We start from the raw sequence: 22,837 nt of genomic DNA, 5'->3' as shown, positions 1-22,837 counted from the left end.
TCGAACCGTGACACCAAAGTATCGAACCAAACCGTGAATTTTGTGCATCGTTGCACCCCTGCAGACCTTGTGTGGCCTTTAAGCTAATAGTGTGGTGACTTACAGTAATGAGATGAAGCAGCTTGTGAACCCTTCGTCACTGCTCTGATTTATGAACAGGAACACATATAACAGGTCCAAGAGATGGGATAGAAAACGCACCTGCTCTTAACTGTTTTGCTGAAACATCTTTAAAAATGGAAACAATCTTCACACGGTGATTGTCACAGATTGTCTGATCTTTGAGTTGCTATCATCATCATCACATATATTAATTATATCGGAGAGAAGCCTTCACAATACGACACACAAAATGCACGCACTCACTGAAGATGTGGGACAATCCTCTAGCTGATGTGTCGCGCACAAGCACTTCAATTATAACGTTATAATAATAGAATATTAGTAAATATTATAAGTACCTATCAGTAAGTAGATACTAATAATTATATAATGGTTACTTCAAAATGACCTGCACAGCCGTTATGCTGCCCTAATCTCAGTTCTGATGAACTCCGATCCAGTCAGTGAGGTGCATAAAGAGCTAACTGCTCATTTTTTACTTGGTACTTAGAGTTACTTTTTGTGTTCTTTTCCTGCTGTGACAAGTCAAATGGACCGCTGTGGGAAAAAGTGTCTATTACCACACCTTTAATGTTGCCGCCATTGCTTCTCCACAGCAAAGTAACAACTTTATAAGCATTTGTAACATTTGGAGAATTGCTACAAAGTACAAACTACACCTGAGTGTAGTTTGTACTTTGCCCTCACTGTAGAGCAAATTTAGATTTGGATGTGTTGTCTCGTGACATGAGTGACATCTTAATTTGGGGCTGTAGAGTGCTCTTCCTTTTTAAACACGTTCTTTTGTTAAACCTACTGAGTCACTGACTCCCACGTGACCCGAGGTGAGGACACACCTGAGCAAATGCAATCTTACCTTCCTTATAACTGTTTGCAAGGAATATTAGTGACCTGGTTACTCATACATCCCTCTGTTCTCCTAAAGTCTGCAGTGTAGAGGGCACACTCTATCAGTGCTATACTCTGAATACTAAATGAGGATGACGACAAAATGTGATTGGTGCTGCTCACGGAGAGTTAGACTTTCATGCATTCAGAGATAATCTTCTCCAAACCCTGGTTGCAGTGAGTGGTTATTTTATTGCAGCAGTTTGGCTTCTGACTCCTGACGTCAACAACACGTTTTCACCCAGAGAACAGCTGCCCACTGTTCACCTCCACTTTGTTTACCTTTTGGAAACAAAGCTTTAGCTGTTTGGTTGGTAACTTTGTGTCATATGAGTATTTCCAGCCTGAGGATAAAAGAAAAATGACAGTGGCGTGTAGGGCTGGGCCATATTATACTGTTCACGGTAATACCAGTACAATGTTAGGCAACGATAAGAAAATAAAATATCAAGATAGAATATGGGTAAAACGCACATGTGCAGTGCCTTTGTTTTCATACGCACATGGCCGAAAAGCATGGTGACAACGGACAATGAGAAGGGGGAAAGCGGATTGTTGAGTGAAACGGATGAACCAGAACTGGTTTGTAAAAATGCTGCAACTTCAGTGATGTGGAACTGGTTTGGTGTTTGTCCGTCAGATACACAACAAAGCACATTTTTTTGTACAACATGCAAGCGGGCCCTTGTTATTGCCTAAGATTTTTATTATCATTATTATTATTTGTCGGACTAAGATGCTCGTAAATCTGGGAGTAATCTAGGTCCAAAACTCCGTCCGCTTTATATCCCAAAGTCAAACGAACACTGCAGCATCACTGAGAGTTAAAAACTGTCTAAATTCTTTCATCTTCAATAAAACGATCAGCATTGCTGCTTTACCAGGTGTAACAATTAAGTTTAACATCCAGGCATCCATGAAAACAGAATTTATTACATTTCAAGGAGTTAGAAGTTAGCAGGAAGTTAGCGGAAGTTAGCGTGCTAGTTTTGCTAGTTACCTAAGCATGATATAGTATGTTCTGACTAAGAGATTTCTGAAAAGATTCAAACGTACAGCTCTGTTATCACTTGCTACAACATAAATGAAGACAGGAAACTAAACAGCAGTGACATTTGTAGGGTTACTGAAGTTGGGCTAGCTGCTATATAATGATGTGCTACGTGATCGCTAGCGACACAGCTATGTTAGCATAACATAAACGGTGAAGCTGGAGGACGAACACTAACACTTTTCCACTTATAAAAGTTAACGTTAAGGTTCCTGATGGTTAGAGACAAATACAGTCACATAGCAGGATGCTGTAAATGGACCAAACTTCAGTCAGGAGAACAACTGAGATAATCCATCCACAATACGAGGTTAGTCATTAATATACTGCAACAACATGGGAATAGAGCAGCTGTGATAGAATACAGCATTAATGAATCAATGGTACAGAAGTGGAGGAAGCAAGAAGAATGAGTTGAGTAAAGTTTGACTTATCTGACTGCTTTGTTTCTTGTGCCTTATAATCCCGTGCACCTTATGGTCCAAAAAGTACGTATTTGACTTTTTTATTTTGCACACTGAAGTTTAATGTTGCAAAGCACCTCTTTTTAACGTCAGTGGATATTATACATGGTTATGCTCAGGATATGTCAGCGCATTTCTACTGGAAATGCCTTTTGGTTAAACTCTCAGCAAGGAATTTGCATTTGCACTGTTACATTTTTATAAAGCTTTAATGCACACGAAAAAACAGCTGCTTGTTTAAGTGAAAATAAATGGATGGGTTTCTTGCGCTAGTAAAGTTGTGGAGTTGTATTTTGTCTCGCATCAATTATATCGTCAGTTATATTGTTATTGCAAATTTTCAAATATTTATCGTGATAAATATTTTTGGCCATATCGCCCTGCTCTAGTGGCATGGATTGTAATTGTTTTTAAGGCAGCTGTAGGGGAATTCAGAGTTGGCCATTGCTGTCCTGAGAGCTAACGTTAGCTGTATTCTCATTCTCACTAAGACTGTCAAAGCCCTTTGTAATATTAAAGCACTTATTATTATTATTATTATTATTATTATTATTATTATCAAAGCATGTGTAATTTAAGGCAAGTGTCTGTTGACCTCCAGCAGCGGTCCACTTAAAATACAATCAGGAGTTTCCAGCCTGGACTTGATTCAGTTGTTATCATACTCAGACATCACACTGGTCTCTAACACCAGCATGGAGCACGAGCTGTCTAACTAGTGGGAGGCCTCTAACAAGCAGACGTGGCACACAGTGACCGAGGAACGCAGTTAGGTATCAGAAGGTGTCTCAGCAGGTGTGAAGTCAGATTTAGATTCTCTCCACATTTGATGGTGGAGGGCAGAAGTGTGGAAGGAGCTCTGTGTGCATTGTTTAACACAAAGTGTTCATCATAGAACAGGAACACAGGAAGGATTATAGGTTTAGCCACGGCCTCTCACCAGCTGCCATTTTTCTGCAATGAGAGCGGCTCAAAAAGAAGATGACACGACTGACCAAAGAGGTGATGAACCGTCTTTGTGCTTTTCAGCAGTGACCCAGATATCTAAGGTTTGGGACAAACCAAAGACTAACTTTCAACCAGCTGAACTGATTGCATCGTGAAATTCACATTAGGTGAAAAACTGAAAAAAGTGTGACTGACAGAGTGAGTGTCGATCAGCATGTACCTACAGAAAAATCCATATTTTTCTTTGGTGGACAAAGATAAAGGAATAAGCTAAGAAACAGTTTGGAGTGAATATAAAGTATTTTAACATCATATGTTGTCACGTGTTAGTTAAATACTGGACAACAGTCTGTTGTTAGAGAAGCAAATAACTTTAACAAATTCTAAACATGGCACATACGCTCTTTCATGATCACTGTTTTGATAAAAACCTGTTATTTGAACATCAAAGACTGCAGACAAATTTAACACGACTGCTGACAAAGGCAACAAACATATGGTTCACCACATCTCTGACCATAAAAAAGTGGACATTAAAAGTTTTAAATTACTGGAGTTTATTTAAATACTATTGTTCAGTTATTTAATAACAATACTGAATATGGGTGGAGCATCATATTTACCTGGGTCTGAAGAAGAACTGCAGAGGTGTCTCAGATGAACGGTGGGACATCTTCAAGAAATGTAAAGAAGTCCAGTCGCTTTTCCTTCCAAGCTTCCAAGATGTCGATGCCCTGACACGCCCACTGGAGTCTGATATTTAAATGTGGATAAAAATGTAAAAAGTTATTTGAGTGCTTGATGAGAATTATCCTTCCACTTACCAGGGTGAGGGTAGAACACAAGGAACACACGGATGGAACAACTAATTTATGTTCTTAGACACTGGAACCAATAACCTAAGAGCTCCCACAGCCCGCTCTCCCCCAGTGCAGTGACAGGTATCACAATACTGCCAACTATTGTGACACCCCAACAGAGGTGGCTGTTGCTCAGGTGGTAGAGCAGGTCATCTACTGATTGGAAGGTTGGTGGTTTGATTCCTGGCTCCCCCTAGTCTGCATGCCAAATATCCTTGGGCAAGATATTAACTCCAAATTGTTCTTCGATGCAATTTGGAGTGTGAATATTACTTAGAAAGCACTTAGAACAATGTGCTTGGGTGAATGCACAAGTTGCGTAAAGCGCTTTGAGTGCTCAGAAGAGTAGAAAAGCGCTATATAAGAACCAGTCCACTTACCTATTTAGCTGCACTAAAATCACCTGGTATTTTCATACTATCTGAATGACACAAAATGATTATATTTCAGTTTGTTTGGGCCTTTCGTCCACGCGTAAACGGCATAAATCACTGAAAACTGAGATTTTTTAAAACTCCATCCAGGTTGGAGATTTGCGTTTACGTGTGGACAAGGAATACAGAGTTCGACACGCAACGTCAAAGGTATGTGCCTTTTTTCATGCCACGCTGTGCGCCACGTTATTGCTTACATGAGATGAATTTCTAAAATGGCAGAAAATACTGTTAATCTGACTATCTTCAGGTTTTACACGCTTACATTTACACACACAGTTACTGTCCCTCCATTTCGAAAGGCAGAGGCGTCACGGTGTGATTATTTTACGTGTAGTTGTGTTTTTTTCCTGTATAATAATATTCAACTTTGCTATCATTTTTCAAAAAATGTCTCTCTGTGCAAAATGGGTTTAAAAACATAAACAGCTGTGGGATACTGTTAGTCCGTGATTTGTACAGGGGGAACAAATCGTGGCAGGATCAGCCTGATGTTATTTGTGTCACAGATTATTAGGCAGAGGACTCACTCGCAGGACTCTGAAGTTTAGAGAGAAGGTGAGGGTTTATTTACAGTGTGGCACCAAGTGAGAATATCTACATATATACACTGTAAAAAGAATAACCCTATTCAAATAAAAAAAAAATTGATGTCCAATTGTCACATCCAAAATATTTGACTTCATAGAATCCAAATTGAGTCACTTGATATGACCTGATACTTTTATGTTGATATAAACAATATTACTAGACTTGACTGAAACTTTAAATTTTGCATTGATCCAAATTGATTTTTTTTTTTTTTTTTTTTTTTACATAGAACCATATTTTAATTATTGAACCAAGCTAATATGTTGAAATTTAACCAACCTAATGTATTCACATCAAACCAAATTAACATGAACTAATATGTTTGTGTTGAAGCCAGGTAATTGATTTACATATATTCAAACTATATTTTTTACATTTCATTTTATTTCAGTTCAAAAATGCTCTGCATTTCCTATAAAAAACAAGACAGTTGGCCAACCAATTATTTCAAAATTATTTATTGTTCCAAACCATTTTAACTATAATCAATACAGTGGATTAGTAATATACAGATTTAGTGCTACGGCAGAAATGATTAGAGAAATGTTTGTTTTATAAAACCTGCAATCTTTTGAAAACCAGTATAAAACCTGCAATCGTTTTAGAACTGGTATAAAACCTGCAACCTGTCTAAAACTGGCATAAAACCATTATAAAAACTCTTTTTAAACCAATTTGCAAGTACTCAAAAATGTTTATATGTGCACTGTGCCTGTACAATGTAAAAAAAAAATCTACACATGTATCAATGAAATCAACTTAAATCTCCCTTTCAAATGGGTGTTCTTATAATTTTTGAATGTAGAATACCACTGCAGGCCAACCAAGCAAAATAACCAAGCACACATGCACATGCATGTGCACATACACATCCACACATGCATGCAAACACACTACTGTGCAGTGTTAAGTTCACAATTAAGTTTGCGAATCTTAGAGGTCATCTTGTTAAAGTCAAGCTCCATCATAATCTTTTGAAGAGCCTCAAAGGTGAACCTGAATCCTCGTGGATATTCCATATTAAGAGCATAACAGAGTCCAAACACCATTGCCACTCCAGCTGCCACAGAAGGCAACTCATTCAGGACTTCCACACCATCAATGATTATCCCGATGTCTCGAGGCTGATGTAGGAGGCTTGAGTTGTCCCTGAAGACGAAGAGTGCCATGGTGGTACTCTGCAGCTCTTCCTCAGCTTCATCTTTCTGGGATATCTTGAGGTAAAATATGGAACAAAATGTACAAGTGAAGAACTGAAGTCTGGCACACCTGATAAATCTTTGACCATAATAAACTACTATTTTGATAGTTATTTGGTCACAGACTATTAGAACAATTATTTGACTAATCAGATTGTGAATTGCATAATCATTAAATTAAATCAATGGTGGAATATTTTCATAAATGTTCCACAAAGCCCAAGAAAAAAAAGAAAGAAAACAATACAGAACCCTAAGATATTAACTTGATGAGTTGATTAATCGTTGCTGTCCTACATTAATCACTGCATTTAATAGCAGAGTTGTCAAATTTACATCAAGAGACTGCAGCTCATGTAGAGACAGAACAGATATGGACATACCATGTATTCTTTTATCAAGTCCTCAACGTGTTCTCCAAGGTAGATAATGAGAGATTTAAGTATACACTCCATCCTAATGTCAGCATCAGCATCCTGCAGGAACAGTTAAAATTGTTACTATGCAATATGGAGAGTATGCGTGAGAGGAATTTTTTTTCACCTCTCTATCCTCATGAGGTGACTAATGCCCCTTTTCCACCGACAAATCGGCACGGTGCGCTTGAGAGCAGTTCAGTTTAGTGCGGATGAACTTGCTTGTTGCGGTGGAAACATAAAGCGGACGTAACTGGGAACAGGGGCGAACCCATCTGGCTATGAAAAGTCGCGCGCAAAAGTCTTTGTCCGCAACGTCACAGCCCGAAGAACAACAACAATCGTGATATATGTGTGTTTTTGTACTTTGCTCTGTCTGTGGTTCATTTTGATTGGTTTGATTTTTGGTTCTTGTGGAGGAAGTCGCCATGGTCCAAAGTCAATGGAGTATGGTTGCTGGGAGTTTTTTTTAAAGCCTTTTGTGGGAGCGCTTCTATATCACATCACGTGGGCACCACACATACCCGGGCCAATCAGGTGTAAAGGCGGTGGAAAAGTGTCTGCAGGGGGCTAAAGTGAACTGAGCCACACCGTGTTCTGTCGGTGGAAAAGCGGCATATGCTTTCTTGTCCCTAAATAAAAGTTTATACGTATATATGTATGTATAAATGTATAAAGCCCACACTTCCTTTCAACATTTTAAAAGGTCACAGCCATAATCACTGACGTTACCAAAATAAAACTGTAACAGGATACAAATTCTCATTAGATACAGGGGTTAAAATGCTAACTTAATAGTTAATTATATACACCCTACCTGATCAAGAAACTCTAGGATTATGGCAGTTTTTGCTTTGGTTGTCCCTCCTTTCTTTCTGATTATTTTAAGTAGCTGTGGGGAGTGCTTGTCCAGCTGGGCCATGAATCTGGTTAGCAGGGGAACTGCAGTAACCCGCAGAAACTCTGCATTAATCTGTACATGAGTAGACAGTGTACAATACATTTTTTTAAAGACCAACTTCCAACAAGAAAAAGTCAACACATATATTTCCTATTTCCAAACTATGATAAAAGGCATTAGTACAAAAAAGTTAAAGTTATACCTCTTCCATCTGAAATAGACCTGGCCATCTTTCCAAGAGGTTCTTGATGTCAGGCTTCTTATCCACAACCTCTTTCCTCCTGAATTCAAAGGTCCTGGCCATCAACACACAGATATTTATATGAAGAGAGACAGAGACAAACGTGCGCGCACAAACACAAGCTTGTGTCTAGAAACCGCGAGCTCACCAGAAAAATTCAAACGAAGCGGAGCACGGAGTTATACTATGAATGTTATGAACTATGAACTTATGCTAGCTAGCTGTATCCACCACCGATGCATCGTGGTAACGCTAGCCAGTTAGTATACTGGTAAAAAACGGCTTTTTGCCTAACTTGCATTCCCGACTGTGATGGTCGGTTGCTGGTAACCAGTTCTAACGTCGCGCCGGATAGCTAGCTAGCTTGTAGCTAGCAGCTACAATCATGCAAAAATTGGGGGTGGCTGTCGACCCAGCTTAAATGGGGTTATTTTCTGCGATACCACTTTTTTTATGTCCGATACCGATATCATAAATTTGGATATCTGCCGATACCGATATGAATCCGATATAGTGTTTTTTAATCAACAAAACTGTTTTTTAAATATCTTGCTGCATTTTGTATAAGTTCATACTCAAGTTTAAAACAACAACTACACTAAAGCTATTCTGTTATACCTGTATGCAAAAAAAAAATATTTCATAGTTCAGCAATACTGATCAATCTAATAAACTTAAACCTACACCATCCTCCCTATTCTGGTATTTTAAAGAGTACTTAGCATAAATATTAAGCAACCTAACTAATAGGGTTCCAACTCCCAGCAACAACAAAAATAAATAAATAAAAAATAGGGAACCACCCCTCACGCTCCACCTCATGATGCTTAATCGACGTAATCAACCTTAATTTGATGCAGTGTGAAAAAAAATGCACAGAAATCAATTATTTTTCAAGAAATATTAAATAGATTCAACATCTTTCTTCAACAAAATTGCAGACTGCACAGATGGTACCTTCCCAAAGGAAAAAGTACTATAGCTTACTAGGGTATATATATTAGACTTAACTCATTCACTGCCAGCCATTGGCAGTGAATGAGTTAAACCCATTGACTCATTCACTGCAATTGACGGCTATAGACGTCAATGGCAGTGAATGAGTTAATAGTCACTATATACAGTAATTGACTTCTATTCCTTTTACATCAGATTAAAACTTTGGGTGTCAGATTTGGATAATTATTTATTAAAAGCTCGACATTCTAAATGAGAATAAGAAAGAAAAGTATGTCTTTGTGCCCCTTTTCCCTGTTCATGCCCTATCGGCCCCCCTGGCTAAACTTTGCTAGATCCGCCCCTGCACAGTTACCAGCCGTCAGCTACGTAGAAAAAGATCCTCGAGTAGAAAGTAATATTAAATACATTCTAACAACAGCTGATCAAGCTTAAACGTGCTGCTGTTGTTCAGCCGCTGGTTTCCTCTTTCTGGTGCAAAGTGGGCCAAAAGCAAACCAGAGAGACGGACTCGCGACAGAAAAGCCGATCAGCTGATCATTAAGCAGTTTCATGATTGAAGTAGCAGCAGAAGAGGCAGTCGCTCCATATATCGTTTGTTAAGCTTAACGCAGGAATGCTTTACATTCAGAGATGGACTTACACACTTGCTTTACTTCTCTCGGGATAACTTTGTCGGAGATGAAATGCCGGGTTGCTAGCGAAGCTCCACATGCTATCCAGACCACCGACAGGTCCCGCATGCCACAGCCGCTCTACCACGTGATGCATACTGCTCCGACGTGCTAACGTTCTGAGGTGAGTTACGGCGTGTTGCAAGTTTTGTGAGGTGCTTTCGTGATATTTAATGGATCGGATTACATTTTTTATTTTTCTCCGATATCCGATCCAGTAATTTAGGTCAGTATCGGACCGATACCGATACGTAATATCGGATCGGTCCATCTCTAGTACATACGCTCCTCTTCAACTTAATCCACAACTCACTCTGAATGTCCACTCCAAAATGCTCACGCTCACTCACACACATCCACAGAAATCCAGATGGGCAGGGAATCTAGAAGGCCTGTACAGAGAGAAAAACAACGTTAGGAGGAAACTCTAGGTGATCACAAGGAATACTTCCAAAGGCTAGGCTACACTATGGCTAGGTAATGTGACGATCCAGCGAGGAAGCAGCCTCTCTTGCCATCTTAAGTAGTCTGCCAGGATCAGTGTGAATGAGCCACAGGTGTGTGTTCAGGGCGGGTTCAGAGGCAGGGAATCAAGGTCCAGTTCCGCCCTGGTGGGAGAGGCGAAGACAAAAAACACACACACCACGACCTCTCCAGACCTTGAGAACCATGACAATTTGTATCCTGCTGTAACTTTACTGTATAAAGCTAACATCTCTAAAATGTCAGGAGCAGTTAGTCATTACAACAAGTGTTTGTTAAGTAAAAATCAAGAATGTGCGATACTGTTTGTCCATAATTTGCGCTCTGCGCCCCCCACTTTGGGAACCTCTGCTTTAAACCGTCTTCTGGATCGATCTTGTCATGGTCCTGGGTCATTTTGACCCAGCGTTTTGTGTTTCCTTGAAGTTCATTTTTGTGCCTTGTGTTTATTCTGATTTTGTACTAGTTTAGGGATGAACCTGAAGTTTGGTGTACATTCAGCCCTACCTGTGTCTGTCCTTGGTGCTCTGTTCATGTCCCCGTGTTGTGTTGTAAATCAGTCTGTGTGTTTCCTGCTTTACTTTGAAGGCTCGTGTTCTGGATTTCGTGTTCTATTCTGAAGGTCTGTGTCTGTTGTCATTGTGTTCAGCTTGTGTCCTCCAGTCATCATGTGTATTCAGATCAGCTGTTCTTCCCTCCTGTGTGTGATTACCTGATTACCTTGTGTGTGTATATTTAGTGGGTGTCGGTCTGTGTTCGTGGTCGGCTCGTCTGCGTTCATCTGCGTTCATCTGCGTTTTTGTTATCCTCCGTCAGTCTGCGGCTCTCTGCCTTTCACCCCGTGTCCTGAGGATTTCTAGTTGCTCTTTAGTTTTCCCAGTTTAGGTTTCCGTTAGTATGTCTCACGATTCGTTGCCTGTTTCTGCCACTGCCACCTTGTAAATAAACGTCACTCGAATCATCAGTCACTGCCGCATTTTGGGTCCTCCTTTTCCTCCACACCACACGGCTCACTCCGCCAGCCGTGACAGATCTAGCCCAGTTTACCTCCCAGGTTTACATGGTTATCTCTTACTCTGTCCAGGCTAGACCTCACCTGGTGCCCAGTATCAGCTGAGATAGACCTCTATGAAAACAATAAGCTGTTTAAAAAGGCTGACGGGAGGTGAAAACTCCCTGTGCCAAATGTCCAGATTTACTTGTTTGGATCATAGGGCTATTAAGGTGGTAACAGGGTAATCTCTGGACCTGCGCAAAGCAGCTACAATCAAAAGACGGCATAATGTCCTATAATTCAACCTGTTACTGTGTGTGACAAAATGAAAGTAGATGACTTATCATACTATTAACTAACTGTGGCTTAACTATTAAAGGTTTGTCTTACAACTCAGTCCTGTGCTTAAATATCTGTCTCAGTCCTGCTGAGACACAGGGACAATATTCCAGAATCGACATGCATCTAACTACAGATGGACTTTTGACGAAAACGACATAAAAGTGTTTTTTCAATATCTGGCTGTCACAATATAAACTTGGGATGTAGGAAATGAAAGCAACACTGTGTGTGTGTGTGTGTGTGTGTGTGTGTGTGTGTGTGTGTGTGTGTGTGTGCGTGTCGTGCACGCAGACAGCCAGGATTGGGAATGCTGTGTGTGGTAGCCTCCTTTGATCTCACCGTCTCCCTTGTCCGATTTCAAAAGAATCCTCTAAGAAGAAAAGTGTGTGTGCTGGAGGGGAAGGAAAAATGTAGGGGGGAGGAAGAAGAAGAGGACAAGGGAGGGGAAAGGGGTGAGGATCACTGAAGTGTGAAGAGGGTGCGACTTTCTCCCACATTGCTCTCTCACTCTAAGAATGCTATTATGTCTGTGGAAAGTGGTCCCTCTCTCTCAGTTTCTTAATATAGGAAGCTGCTTTGCAGCCAGAACAAGCCAAGCGAAGCAGCATTGTCTAGGGAGAGGATTTGGTGGATGTGAAACTATACCTCCGTATAGCTCCGCTGCTTATAGCTGCAGGCGCTATAGGAGCTCTAATGGTACACACGGAGGCACCAATGAGATGGCTTTCACAGGCCAATACTGAGTCACTTGTGTTGACCAGAGTAACACAATAGGTTTAAATTTCAGAATGTTGTCTGTTATAAAGGCATCTAAAGAGTTTGCTGTTTGTGTTCACCTACCCCAAGCAGCAACCTTAGCATGTTAGCAGGTTAGTTTAAAGCCCGGTTGAGGTTAGGAGCCACTCTATAACCTCACATGCTGATTTCCATATTTGGGTCTGTTGTGGTCTGTTCTGCGGCTTTCTTATTTTCTGTTAAATGGATTCTGTTACTGTGCTGGATGCTCCTATTAAACACGGACAATGTTTCAGTAGTGAGGTCAACTTCTGTACAGAAGCCAAAAGCTCAGGCTTCACACTGATCTGAATTCTTGGTTACAGACAGTTTTTCAACCCTGCTTAAAAAAATGAAAAGAACATTATAATCAATCATGGTATTGATCACCAGAATCAGAGGGGGGCGTTAATCGGTTTCAGCTGTTTTGTGTTTATGAAAGCAACAACGAGACAACAGGAAGGTTTTACAGGTGAAGGACACTGACATTTTCCCTCTTCTTCTTTTCTGACCATTTTTTTTCACTAGTTTTGCATTTGGCTACGGTCAGGGTCACTACTGGTGCCACGAGGGAACACCTGGACCCTACAGAGGTTGTACACATGTCAATCATCAATATTTGCCATTGCCAGACGGTTTGCTGTGTTTCCCTTTGCTTTTCACTGATGAGAGCAGGTTCACTCTGAGCACATGTGACAGATGCAAAAGGGTCTGAATGAGTCATGGAGAACATTAGAAACGGTGTTCAGCATGAGCAGTTTGGGTCAGGGATGGTTCTGGTTAGACATATCCATGGAGGTGCATACAGACTTCTACAGGCTAGGCATCGGCACCCTGACTGCCATCAGGTATCAGAATCAAATCCAATGACCCACTGTCAGACCCTGCTCTGGTGAAGTGGGTCCTGGTCTCGTACTGGTGCACGGCAATGCCCGGCCACATGTGGTGAGAACATACAGTCAGTTTCCAGAGGATCAGGGAACTGATACCACTGAGTGGTCGCCACATTCGCCTGACCTAAATCCAATAGAATACATCTTCCAAAAGTCCATCTGACGACACCATGTTACACCTCAGACTGTCTAGGTGCTCAGTAATGCCCGGTCCAGATCTATTCAATTCAATTCAGTTTTATTTATATAGCGCCAAAATACAACAACAGTCACCTCAAGGTGCTTTATATTGTACAATAATACATACAGAGAAAAACCCAACAATCATATGATTCCCTATGAGCAAGCACTTTGGCGACAGTGAGAAGGAAAAACTCCCTTTTAACAGGAAGAAACCTCCGGCAGAACCAGGCTCAGGGAGGGGCGGGGCCATCTGCTGCGACCGGGAGGAAGATCTAGGAGGAGATCCCCCTATTGTCTCATTAAGACAAACTCTGACGTTGTCATAAAATTACCACTTTGAGTTGCTGCAAGGAAATTTTGGCAAAATGGACTAGCCTGCCATTTTATTCATTGAGTAACTTTAATTTATGGGGTCCTTGAATTTAACCCTGTTTAGGTTGATAAATTTAATTTCCATCAAGCGATATGGCATCCAACACATTACCCAGTCCATATAAGTACAGCTATCCAGCATGATTTTTCTTCTGTTGAGATCTTAAAGTGTGCCTTTAATTTTTTTCATCATTGTATTCTTGGATCTGTTTATCTAACACAGTGGATATTCTTACACAGGTAAACATCCATATGGAAACTTTAAGAAGGGGTAAATGAAAATTTACAGTAAGAAGATAAAAAGTAGCTCTTTGAAGGACATTTGTACCAGCTGATTTTGTGCAAAGCTAACTGAACCTTGTACTATATTAATATAATAATATGGAGGCATGTGACACATGACACAGGAGCTCTAGTTTTACACTCCAACTTTATTCACCTCCAAACATGAACTGAGCATATTGCGCCCAAACACAGCAGAACCCTTCCTCCCAGCTTGGGTGTGAGCCCTCTAGTGGGTCGCCACACATGCCTCCCCCCCCAAAACACCCAAACAAACAGTCCACTAGTCCAGGACCCGGGGCTTAATCAAAACATCCAGAACGGCTGAAACGGGGAGTCTGAGAACTGGCTGTGGGTTCACCAGGCCAGGAAAGACAGGCCAAACCCTCCGCTGGCTGGATGAGCGACGGCTCTCAGAGGGAGGGTCAGAGTCCAACGTCCTGGTAGCAGGTGGGCTGCCGCGGCGGGGGGCACGGGCCAGCACCACAGGAGCTTCCTTCCAAAACAAAATGCTTGGGACCTGGTGCACGCCGAACAAAAATGAAAGGCGAAGATTCCAACGACCGCGGAACAAAAATATCTGGCAGGCAGTGGTGCACGGGGCCAGGGACAGAAAAGGGGCCTCCAGGGGAGCGTAGAGCTGGCACCGCGTCCCCAGGCAAAAATTCCCCGGGGACGCGGAGGAGTTGCCCAAGGACCAGTTCAGCAGGAGAAACCCTGAGGTCCTCCTTAACTGCGCTGCGCAATCCCAACAAAACCCAAGGCAGATGGTCGACCCAGTTACCACTCGTTAAGGAAGCACGGACCGCGGCCTTGAGCGACCGGTGAAACCGCTCGCACATCCAGTTAGCCTACGGGTGGTATGCCGTGGTGCGGTGGACCTTGACCCCCAGACCGTCAGCCATGGTGGACCAAAGTTCCGACACAAACTGAGGGCCTCTGTCTGAGGTAATGTCAACGGGGGGACCAAAACGCAAAACCCACGCAGACACGAACACCCTGGCCACCACCTCAGCCATCGTGGAAGCCAGAGGAACTGCCTCTGGCCACCTGGTGGTGCGATCCACCACAGGCAAAAGGCATGTGAAACCCTGCAACTGTGGGAGCGGTCCGACCAAATCATGCACATGGTCGAAACGCCTACGAGGTACGCAGAAAGGTTCGAGGGGCACCTGAGTGTGCCTGTGGACCTTCGAGCGTTGGCAAGGAAAACATGCAGCAGCCCAACTCTTTACCGCTTTCCGCATGCCCGGCCAAACGAACTTGTCACTGACCAGCTTGACCAAAGCCCGGGTGAAAGAGAGCATGGATGGAGTTGAAAACACGACGGCGGCACGAGAGGGTAACGACGGGGCGCAGGCAACCCATAGACACGTCGCACAGCAAACGCAGACCGCCATCCCACACCGGCGTGTCTTCCAGCACGAGGCCCGTCTGTGAGGACCGAAGGGCGAGGACATTCAGGTCGGTGCTCTGCTGACATACACTGGGGATACCAGTGCACGGGACAGGCAATCAGCGACCTGGTTGGACTTACCAGCCACGTGCTGAATGTCTGTAGTAAACTCTGATATTGCCGCCAACTGACGCTGCTGGCGCGCGCTCCCAGCATCAGAAACCTTGGACATGTCAAACGTCAGAGGCTTATGGTCAACGTATGTGGTAAAATTGTGGCCCTCGAGGAAAAATCGAAAATGTTGCATCGCGAGATGCAGAGCCAACAACTCTCTGTCGAAAACACTGTACTTGCGCTCAGCGTCTTGGAGCGTGCAACTGAAAAAGGCGAGGGGCTGCTAGATGCCGGAGACGCGCTGTTCCAACATGGCGCACACCGCTACATCCGACAAATCGGTGGTCAATGCGATCTCCGCTGACGGGAACAGATGGACCAGCAGAGCAGTGTTGGCCAACGCCGACTTTGCCGTGGAAAACGCACGGAGGGGGTCAGGGGACCAGTCAATGGGGTCTTTTGCCGTTTTACCTTTTAAAGCAGCATGGAGCGGTTGTAACTGGTGAGCAGCCCGGGGAAGGAAACGATTATAAAAATTGACCATCCCCAGGAACTCCTGCAATGCTTTAACTGAGGCGGGACACGGAAAAGCTGCGACGGCTTGGACCCTGTCCGGCAACGGGACCACGCCGTCAGCGGAGATGCGGTGCCCCAGGAAATCCAGGACCGGCAAACCAAACTGGCACTTTGACAGGCTGATGATCAGGCCGTGCTCTGCTAAACACTGGAAAACCTGGCATAGATGAGATTCGTGCTGGCCTGCCGAGTTGCTGGCCACCAATATGTCGTCCAGGTAGACGAAAATGAAAGGAGTCCATAAGTCGCTGAAAGGTCTGGGTGGCACCTTTCAACCCAAACGGCATGCGCAGAAACTCAAACAAACCAAAGGGGGTGATGACAGCGGTTTTCAGAACATCCTCAGCGCGCACCGGCACTTGGTGATATCCCCGCACCAAATCGATTTTGGAAAAAATCGAGGTCCTGGCGAGATGGGTGGAAAAATCCTGGATGTGGGGAATCGGGTAACGATCGTTGTCTGTAACGTTATTTAAACGCCGAAAATCCCCACATGGTGGCCACTGCCTGTCTGGCTTGGGCACCATGTGAAGCGAAGAGGCCCAGGCGCCCCACAGCCACAAACTCCTCCCGAGCAACGGACAGTTTCGCGGGGTCGAGGCGACGCGAGGGTCTGATCGTGGGGATATAATGCTCAACTGCGTGTTTTGCTGCCACGTTGGCAAAATTAGGACTTGACAGCGACGGAAACTCTAACAGCAAATGCTGAAACATGTCTCCGGAGGCCACTAAATTGGCCTGGATGAGGGGGTCGGCAGCCCGGGTAAAACAGGGTAGTGAAAAGAACGACAGAGCATCGATCAAACGTCTGTGGGCAACATCAACTAACAGCCCATGGGCACAAAGGAAATCGGGGCCTACGATAGGCACAGAGCTGGTAGCAACAACAAAGTTCCACTGGAATTCCCTGCCGTGGAAACTAACAGTCACTAACCTTTCTCCATAAGTTGCAATAGGAGAACCGTTAGCCGCAATCAGCCATGGGCCGTGGCCTGCCGCTAAACAGTCCGCGGCGGATTGCGAGGCTCTTCTGGGAGCCAGAGTCCACCAGAAAACAGCTCCCGGAGCGTGAGTCTTCAATGAAGAGCAGCCTTTCCATATCGTCAGCAACTGGGGCCACCGCGAAACGGTTCCTGCCGTCAGTGCCAGCTCATTCGCTCCGGAGAAGGCTGGTGGGGGTGTCGCCGGTGGATCCACGTCCGGGGCGTGCACTCCAAACGTGCGGGAGACCAGCACCTCTTCAGCCAGGGAGCGGTACTCCTGCGTCGCTGGAAACGGGGAGTTGGCGAGGCCGGTTCTCACAGCGACAGGCAGTTGTCTGAGAAAGAGATGGACGAAAAGGAATCCCCCGTCATCCGAACTGAGCAAGGACAACATGTTTTCCACGAGTTCAAGAGCTGTGCCTCTGCCCAGCCCAGAGAAGGAGAGAAGCTTCTCGGCTTGCTCTGCCCTGAAGAGGGTGTATCGCCGCAGTATTAGGTCCTTAAGGGCGACGTATTTCCCTTGCACGGGCGGGTCTCGGAGGAGCGCCATCGCACGGCAGGTGGCTAGCGGGTCAAGTGATACCACCACATGACATGATGAAATTTCATGTCATCTTTAGTGCCAACTTTATTCACCTCCAAACATGAACTGAGCATATTGCGCCCAAACACAGCAGAACCCTTCCTCCCAGCTTGGGTGTGAGTGGAGCCCTCTAGTGGGTCGCCACAATTAAATCTTATTAGTACATGGGAATACAAACTTTATTTCAGAGTAAATTACAGGATAGCTGAGTATATTATTACTTTCTGGATACCACCTTCATGTCTTTCCAGTTAATGTAAACAGGCCAGTGATGACAGCTTCACTTCCAGTTATTCTTCCTACAACTATCTAAGATTAACAACAGATTTCAAATGTTTGTTTTGTTTCTCACTGTTATTGAAAAATTGTTAAAATATAATAATAATTTATATGAAGCTGCATACTGAATATGGAAAAAACACTGAGGAAACATTATGGCACCTTTCCGTGTGCCACCAAACACCAACATAAGACACTTTAAGTAGTCTAATAAATGCAGCCCCTGTATATTAGACTGCCTCCAGCCTCCCCACTGGTTGATGGTTTGTCCTTTCCTGGAACAGCGTTGGTACATATTTGTCACTGCTAACTGGAAAATCTTCACCTTGCTGTTTTTGAGCTCCTGCCCGCTCATCAGTCTAAAAAGATTTGGTTCTCAGTGTTGCTTTTTCATCTAATACACTGACTAAAAAAGAACTGACTGTTGGTTTTCCATCAAATGGATGTCCATCCATCCATCCATCTTCATCTGCTTTATCCGAGGCCGGGTCGCGGGGGCAGCAGCCTAAGCAAAGAGGCCCAGACCTCCCTCTCCCCAGCCACCTCCTCCAGCTTATCCGGGGGAATACCAAGGCGTTCCCAGACCAGCCGAGAGATATAATCTCTCCAGCGTGTCCTGGGTCTGCTCCGGGGCCTCCTCCCGGTGGGACATGCCCGGAACACCTCACCCAGGAGGCGCCCAGGGGGCATCCTTGTCAGATGCCCGAACCACCTCAGCTGGCTCCTTTCGATGTGGAGCAGCAGCTGCTCTACTCTGAGCCCCTCCCGGATGGCCGAACTTCTCACCCTATCTCTAAGGGAGAGGCCAGCCACCCTTCGGAGGAAGCTCATTTCTGCCGCTTGTATCCGCGATCTCGTTCTTTCGGTCACTACCCACAGCTCGTGGCCATAGGTGAGGGTAGGGACGTAGATCGACCGGTAAATTGAGAGCTTCGCTTTTACACTCAGCTCCCTCTTCACCCCGACGGACCGGTGCAGCGTCCGCATTACTGCAGCTGCAGCCCCAATCCGTCTGTCGATCTCCGGCTCCCTTCTCCCATCACTCGCGAACAAGACCCCGAGATACTTGAACTCCTCCACTTGGGGCAGGAACTCATCCCCGACCCGGAGTGGGCACTCCACCCTTTTCCGGCTGAGAACCATGGCCTCAGATTTGGAGGTGCTGATCCTCATTCCCGCTGCTTCACACTCGGCTGCGAACCGTTCCAGTGCGAGCTGGAGGCCCTCACCCGATGAAGCCAACAGAACCACATCATCCGCAAAAATCAGAGATGAGATTCTGAGGCCACCAAAGCGAAAGCCCTCCGCCACTTGGCTGCGCATAGAAATCCTGTCCATAAAAATTATGAACAGAACCGGAGACAAAGGGCAGCCCTGGCGGAGCCCATCACCCACCGGGAACGAGTCCGACTTATTGCCGGCAATGCGAACCAAGCTCTTGCAACGGTTGTATAGGGATCGAATGGCCCGTAGCAATGGGCCAGACACCCCATACTCCCGCAACACCTCCCACAGGACACCCCGAGGGACACGGTCGAATGCCTTCTCCAAGTCCACAAAACACATGTAGACTGGTTGGGCAAACTCCCATGCACCCTCAAGTATCCTCGAGAGGATAAAGAGCTGGTCCAGTTCAAATGGATGTGTTGTGAAATAATTAACTTTCTTTACACCATCAGAGGTCAGATTCATTTAGCTCATCATTAGGTGTACACAGCTTTTCACAGTGTTTCCTTACTGCTGCATTTATCTGTATTTCCAGTATATTTCAAACACAGCATCACATGCAGACATTTTCTCAAAGCTGCTGGAGTGTCACAGTTATGCACATGGGACCCTTTGGTGGCAGGTTATGGTCAAAGGGAGATGAATCTATTGCTCCTGGGTCATTTTTAGTGCCTACACCCAACAAAGGAGGTCTTTAGTGACAAAATCTAACTACCAGGTGAAAGTTAAAGGAGTGAAAGTGAAAGTGAAGTGAAAATGAAATGACTCAATATCTTGATGGATGCTTATTCATCCAGGTTAGTCAATCCCAAAAGGTTGATTCTGTTCATCTAGATGATGATGGTGCTACATACTTTTGGGGTATCCCAGTGAAGGAACAATGGGCTGTGAGGTCAGTTCCTTGATCATTAATATGCAAAATGTCATGACCATTGCCCAACAACATGAGATCATTGATCAAAGTCCGTTGATCAATGGTCACTGAAAACACTAACACGTTTGGGTAATGACTCAATAGTAAATGTAAACAAAGTGCAAACACAAACAGGAAACAGACCACCGTGTCCTGCTTTATGCTACCTGTGAACCCCTGTGAAATGAGGACTATACTCACTTTGTTCATCCTGTCTTCCTTCTCTCACCCCAACTGGTTGCAACAGATGGCCTGTATTTTGTATAGCGCTTTTCTAGTCCCTAAGGACCCCAAAGCGCTTTACACAACCTGTCATCCACCCATTCACACACACATTCACACACTGGTGATGGCAAGCTACAATGTAGCCACAGCACCTTGAAGTGACAGTTGTTGTCATTTGACGCTCGACATGAAACTGACGAGAATGTCGGGCAGCATGACCTCTGATGGGCCGGGTGGTGGTGGAAGGATGGGAAGGAAAGTTAGACAAATGCATGAACTTTACATGAGGAACAGATGGCCCCGCCCCTCCCTGAGGCTGGTTCTGCTGGAGGTTTCTTCCTGTTAAAAGGGATTTTTTCCTTCCCACTGTCGCCAAAGTGCTTGCTCATAGGGGGTCATATGATTGTTGGGTTTTCTCTGTTGTATTATTGTAGGGTCTACCTTACAATATAAAGCACCTTGAAGTGACAGTTGTTGTCATTTGACGCTCGACATGAAACTGACGAGAATGTCGGGCAGCATGACCTCTGATGGGCCGGGTGGTGGTGGAAGGATGGGAAGGAAAGTTAGACAAATGCATGAACTTTACATGAGGAAATTGTCAAGAGGATAAGTTGGGGGAAATTCACTTCTGAAACTATTATAATATGAAGCTCAGGTGCCTGTTTAAATCATGGTGTCCATTTGCCATTTATGTATTATTGTAGGGCCTATGTTACAATATAAAGCACCTTGAGGTGACTGTTGTTGTGATTTGGCGCTGTATAAATAAAACTGCATTGAATTGAATTTGCGGCTATCATCTCTTGGTGATGAATGCTATTGTGACTGGTGTCTCAAGGACTGACCTGAGAAGACACTGTGTGTCCTCTCGGGCAAAGGGGCTCTGAGGAAGCAGTAGTATTTCTTCCTATAGAGTACACTTGTCTTTGGCACTGTGGACAAGTGTGTCAGTACAAAAGGTGTCAGATGTTTTGTATGTTTCTACGTTCTTGAACAATACCGGCGACTGTGATAAAATCCTGTGGTTTAAAATACAACATGAGTTTGTATTAAATAGGAAGCTGTCAGCTCAAGGCAGAAAGGTTGAACAGGACATGCTGGTGCATTTGAGAATAACCATGATCCTCGTAAAGCGTTTCCCTTAAAAGCGCTTTACGAAGACCTTTGTGAGGAAATGCAATTTTCAGCGCTTTCTCCTTCCCTCTCTCTTTTTCTTATTTTCACAGTCTGGCTCACAACAGCCAGATCAGAGCAGAGGCAGACCCAGCCAATAATAAGCCAGCAGCTGATACATATAGAGGAACAGTGGAGGAGGAGGAAATTACAGATCCTATCAGCTAAGTTCAAGAACATGCCTCCCCCCGCCCCCCGAATCCTTCCTTACCCTTGCTTTCCTTCTCTTTCTGTCTCACTCCCTGCCCCCCAGCCCCTTCCTGTGATTCTTTTTCACTGCTCTTATTTCTTCCACAGGCTGCTGCACAAACGACAGTCAGCAAGGTATGCAACTCTCCATTCACGGCTACTTGCAGGAGGTCCCTCACTTCAGATTGACCCTGCTGTTCATGGAATTTAAACGTACCCCTGGCAAAACTACCCAATCATCCAGCATCCCCAACTATAGCCTGTTGTCCCTGCCCGCTCCTTTCCTCCAACTCAAACGTTCCTCACACGGTGCACTATATAACTTCAGCCCCAGTAAAATTTGGACTCAAAATAACCTGGTGAAATCTCCATCAGCCAGGTTCTTGCCTGAGAGGACATGCATGCACTAAAAGAAATATAAAATACATATATGTTTATATTTAATTGGTATTCCACTTCTTGAAGTGACAGAGGGAATAAAGCCTCTAATGTACAGCTGAATTTTTACTGGCAACTGTGCTGGTATTTCCAAGTCCACTTGAACTTGAACAGTGTGCTATGTCTAAAAAAGACCTGCTTTTAAAGGTTGCTGCTTTTATATGTTTCAATTCAAACTAATTTTGTTAGAAAGGCTGATTCAAGTTAAAGACGTGCTGGGGTACAATGGGCATAGAGGCTCTCAGCGGAGAGCTGGATAGCAATGTGTGCATCGTGTGTGTGTGGTATAATGTGTGCTTTTGTTAAAGCTCGGCTTCAGCTTTGACAAAAGCGCTTTTACTTTTCCATCGTTCCTCTCAGCAGGCTAAAGAGCTACACACTTCTGTTGCACAGATCATTGCCTTATGGACAGGACAATATAAAAAAAATCGATATGAAAAATGATAAACTTCTGTTTCAATCAGTGTGCGACTAATCAAATCGTTGATGAGGACTCGGCTACTTTGGTGTAATTTTTCAGTATGCGGTGCAGCCTTAAACACATCTTCAGCATCCTTCAAACAGATCCAACGAGATTATGGACAGAGGTTTCTCGCTGATGTGGTCTGTGTTATGGGACGTGTAACCATGGAAATGTTACACGAAATGAAAAACTTGCTGCAGATTGA

General features: G+C 44.2%; 1 protein-coding gene across 1 annotated transcript; it reads right to left on the bottom strand.

Moving 5' to 3' along the window:
* Positions 1 to 5,828: 5,828 nt before the first annotated feature.
* On the bottom strand, positions 5,829 to 10,224 carry LOC106674696 (uncharacterized). The gene is made up of 5 exons (XM_076891995.1): positions 10,061 to 10,224; positions 8,078 to 8,171; positions 7,792 to 7,947; positions 6,942 to 7,034; positions 5,829 to 6,573 (listed from the first exon to the last, which is right to left on the bottom strand). The coding sequence occupies exons 2-5, from the start codon at positions 8,084 to 8,086 to the stop codon at positions 6,253 to 6,255; spliced, it is 579 nt and encodes a 192-aa protein (XP_076748110.1). The 5' UTR covers positions 8,087 to 8,171; positions 10,061 to 10,224; the 3' UTR covers positions 5,829 to 6,252.
* Between the last annotated feature and the right edge of the window lie 12,613 nt (positions 10,225 to 22,837).

Source organism: Maylandia zebra, linkage group LG14, assembly GCF_041146795.1.
Source record: "Maylandia zebra isolate NMK-2024a linkage group LG14, Mzebra_GT3a, whole genome shotgun sequence".
Taxonomy (NCBI): domain Eukaryota; kingdom Metazoa; phylum Chordata; class Actinopteri; order Cichliformes; family Cichlidae; genus Maylandia; species Maylandia zebra.
The sequence above is the reverse complement of the archived record's forward strand: the minus strand, read 5'-3'. Positions and strand labels throughout refer to the sequence as shown.

Bases quoted from the DNA above. Each gene is read 5' to 3' on its own strand.
- LOC106674696 (XM_076891995.1), bottom strand. The intron at 7,035-7,791 runs GTAGGGTGTATA...CTGTTCCTGCAG, and splicing joins TCCTAGAGTTTCTTGATCAG to GATGCTGATGCTGACATTAG. The intron at 6,574-6,941 runs GTATGTCCATAT...TTTTACCTCAAG, and splicing joins ACTTGATAAAAGAATACATG to ATATCCCAGAAAGATGAAGC.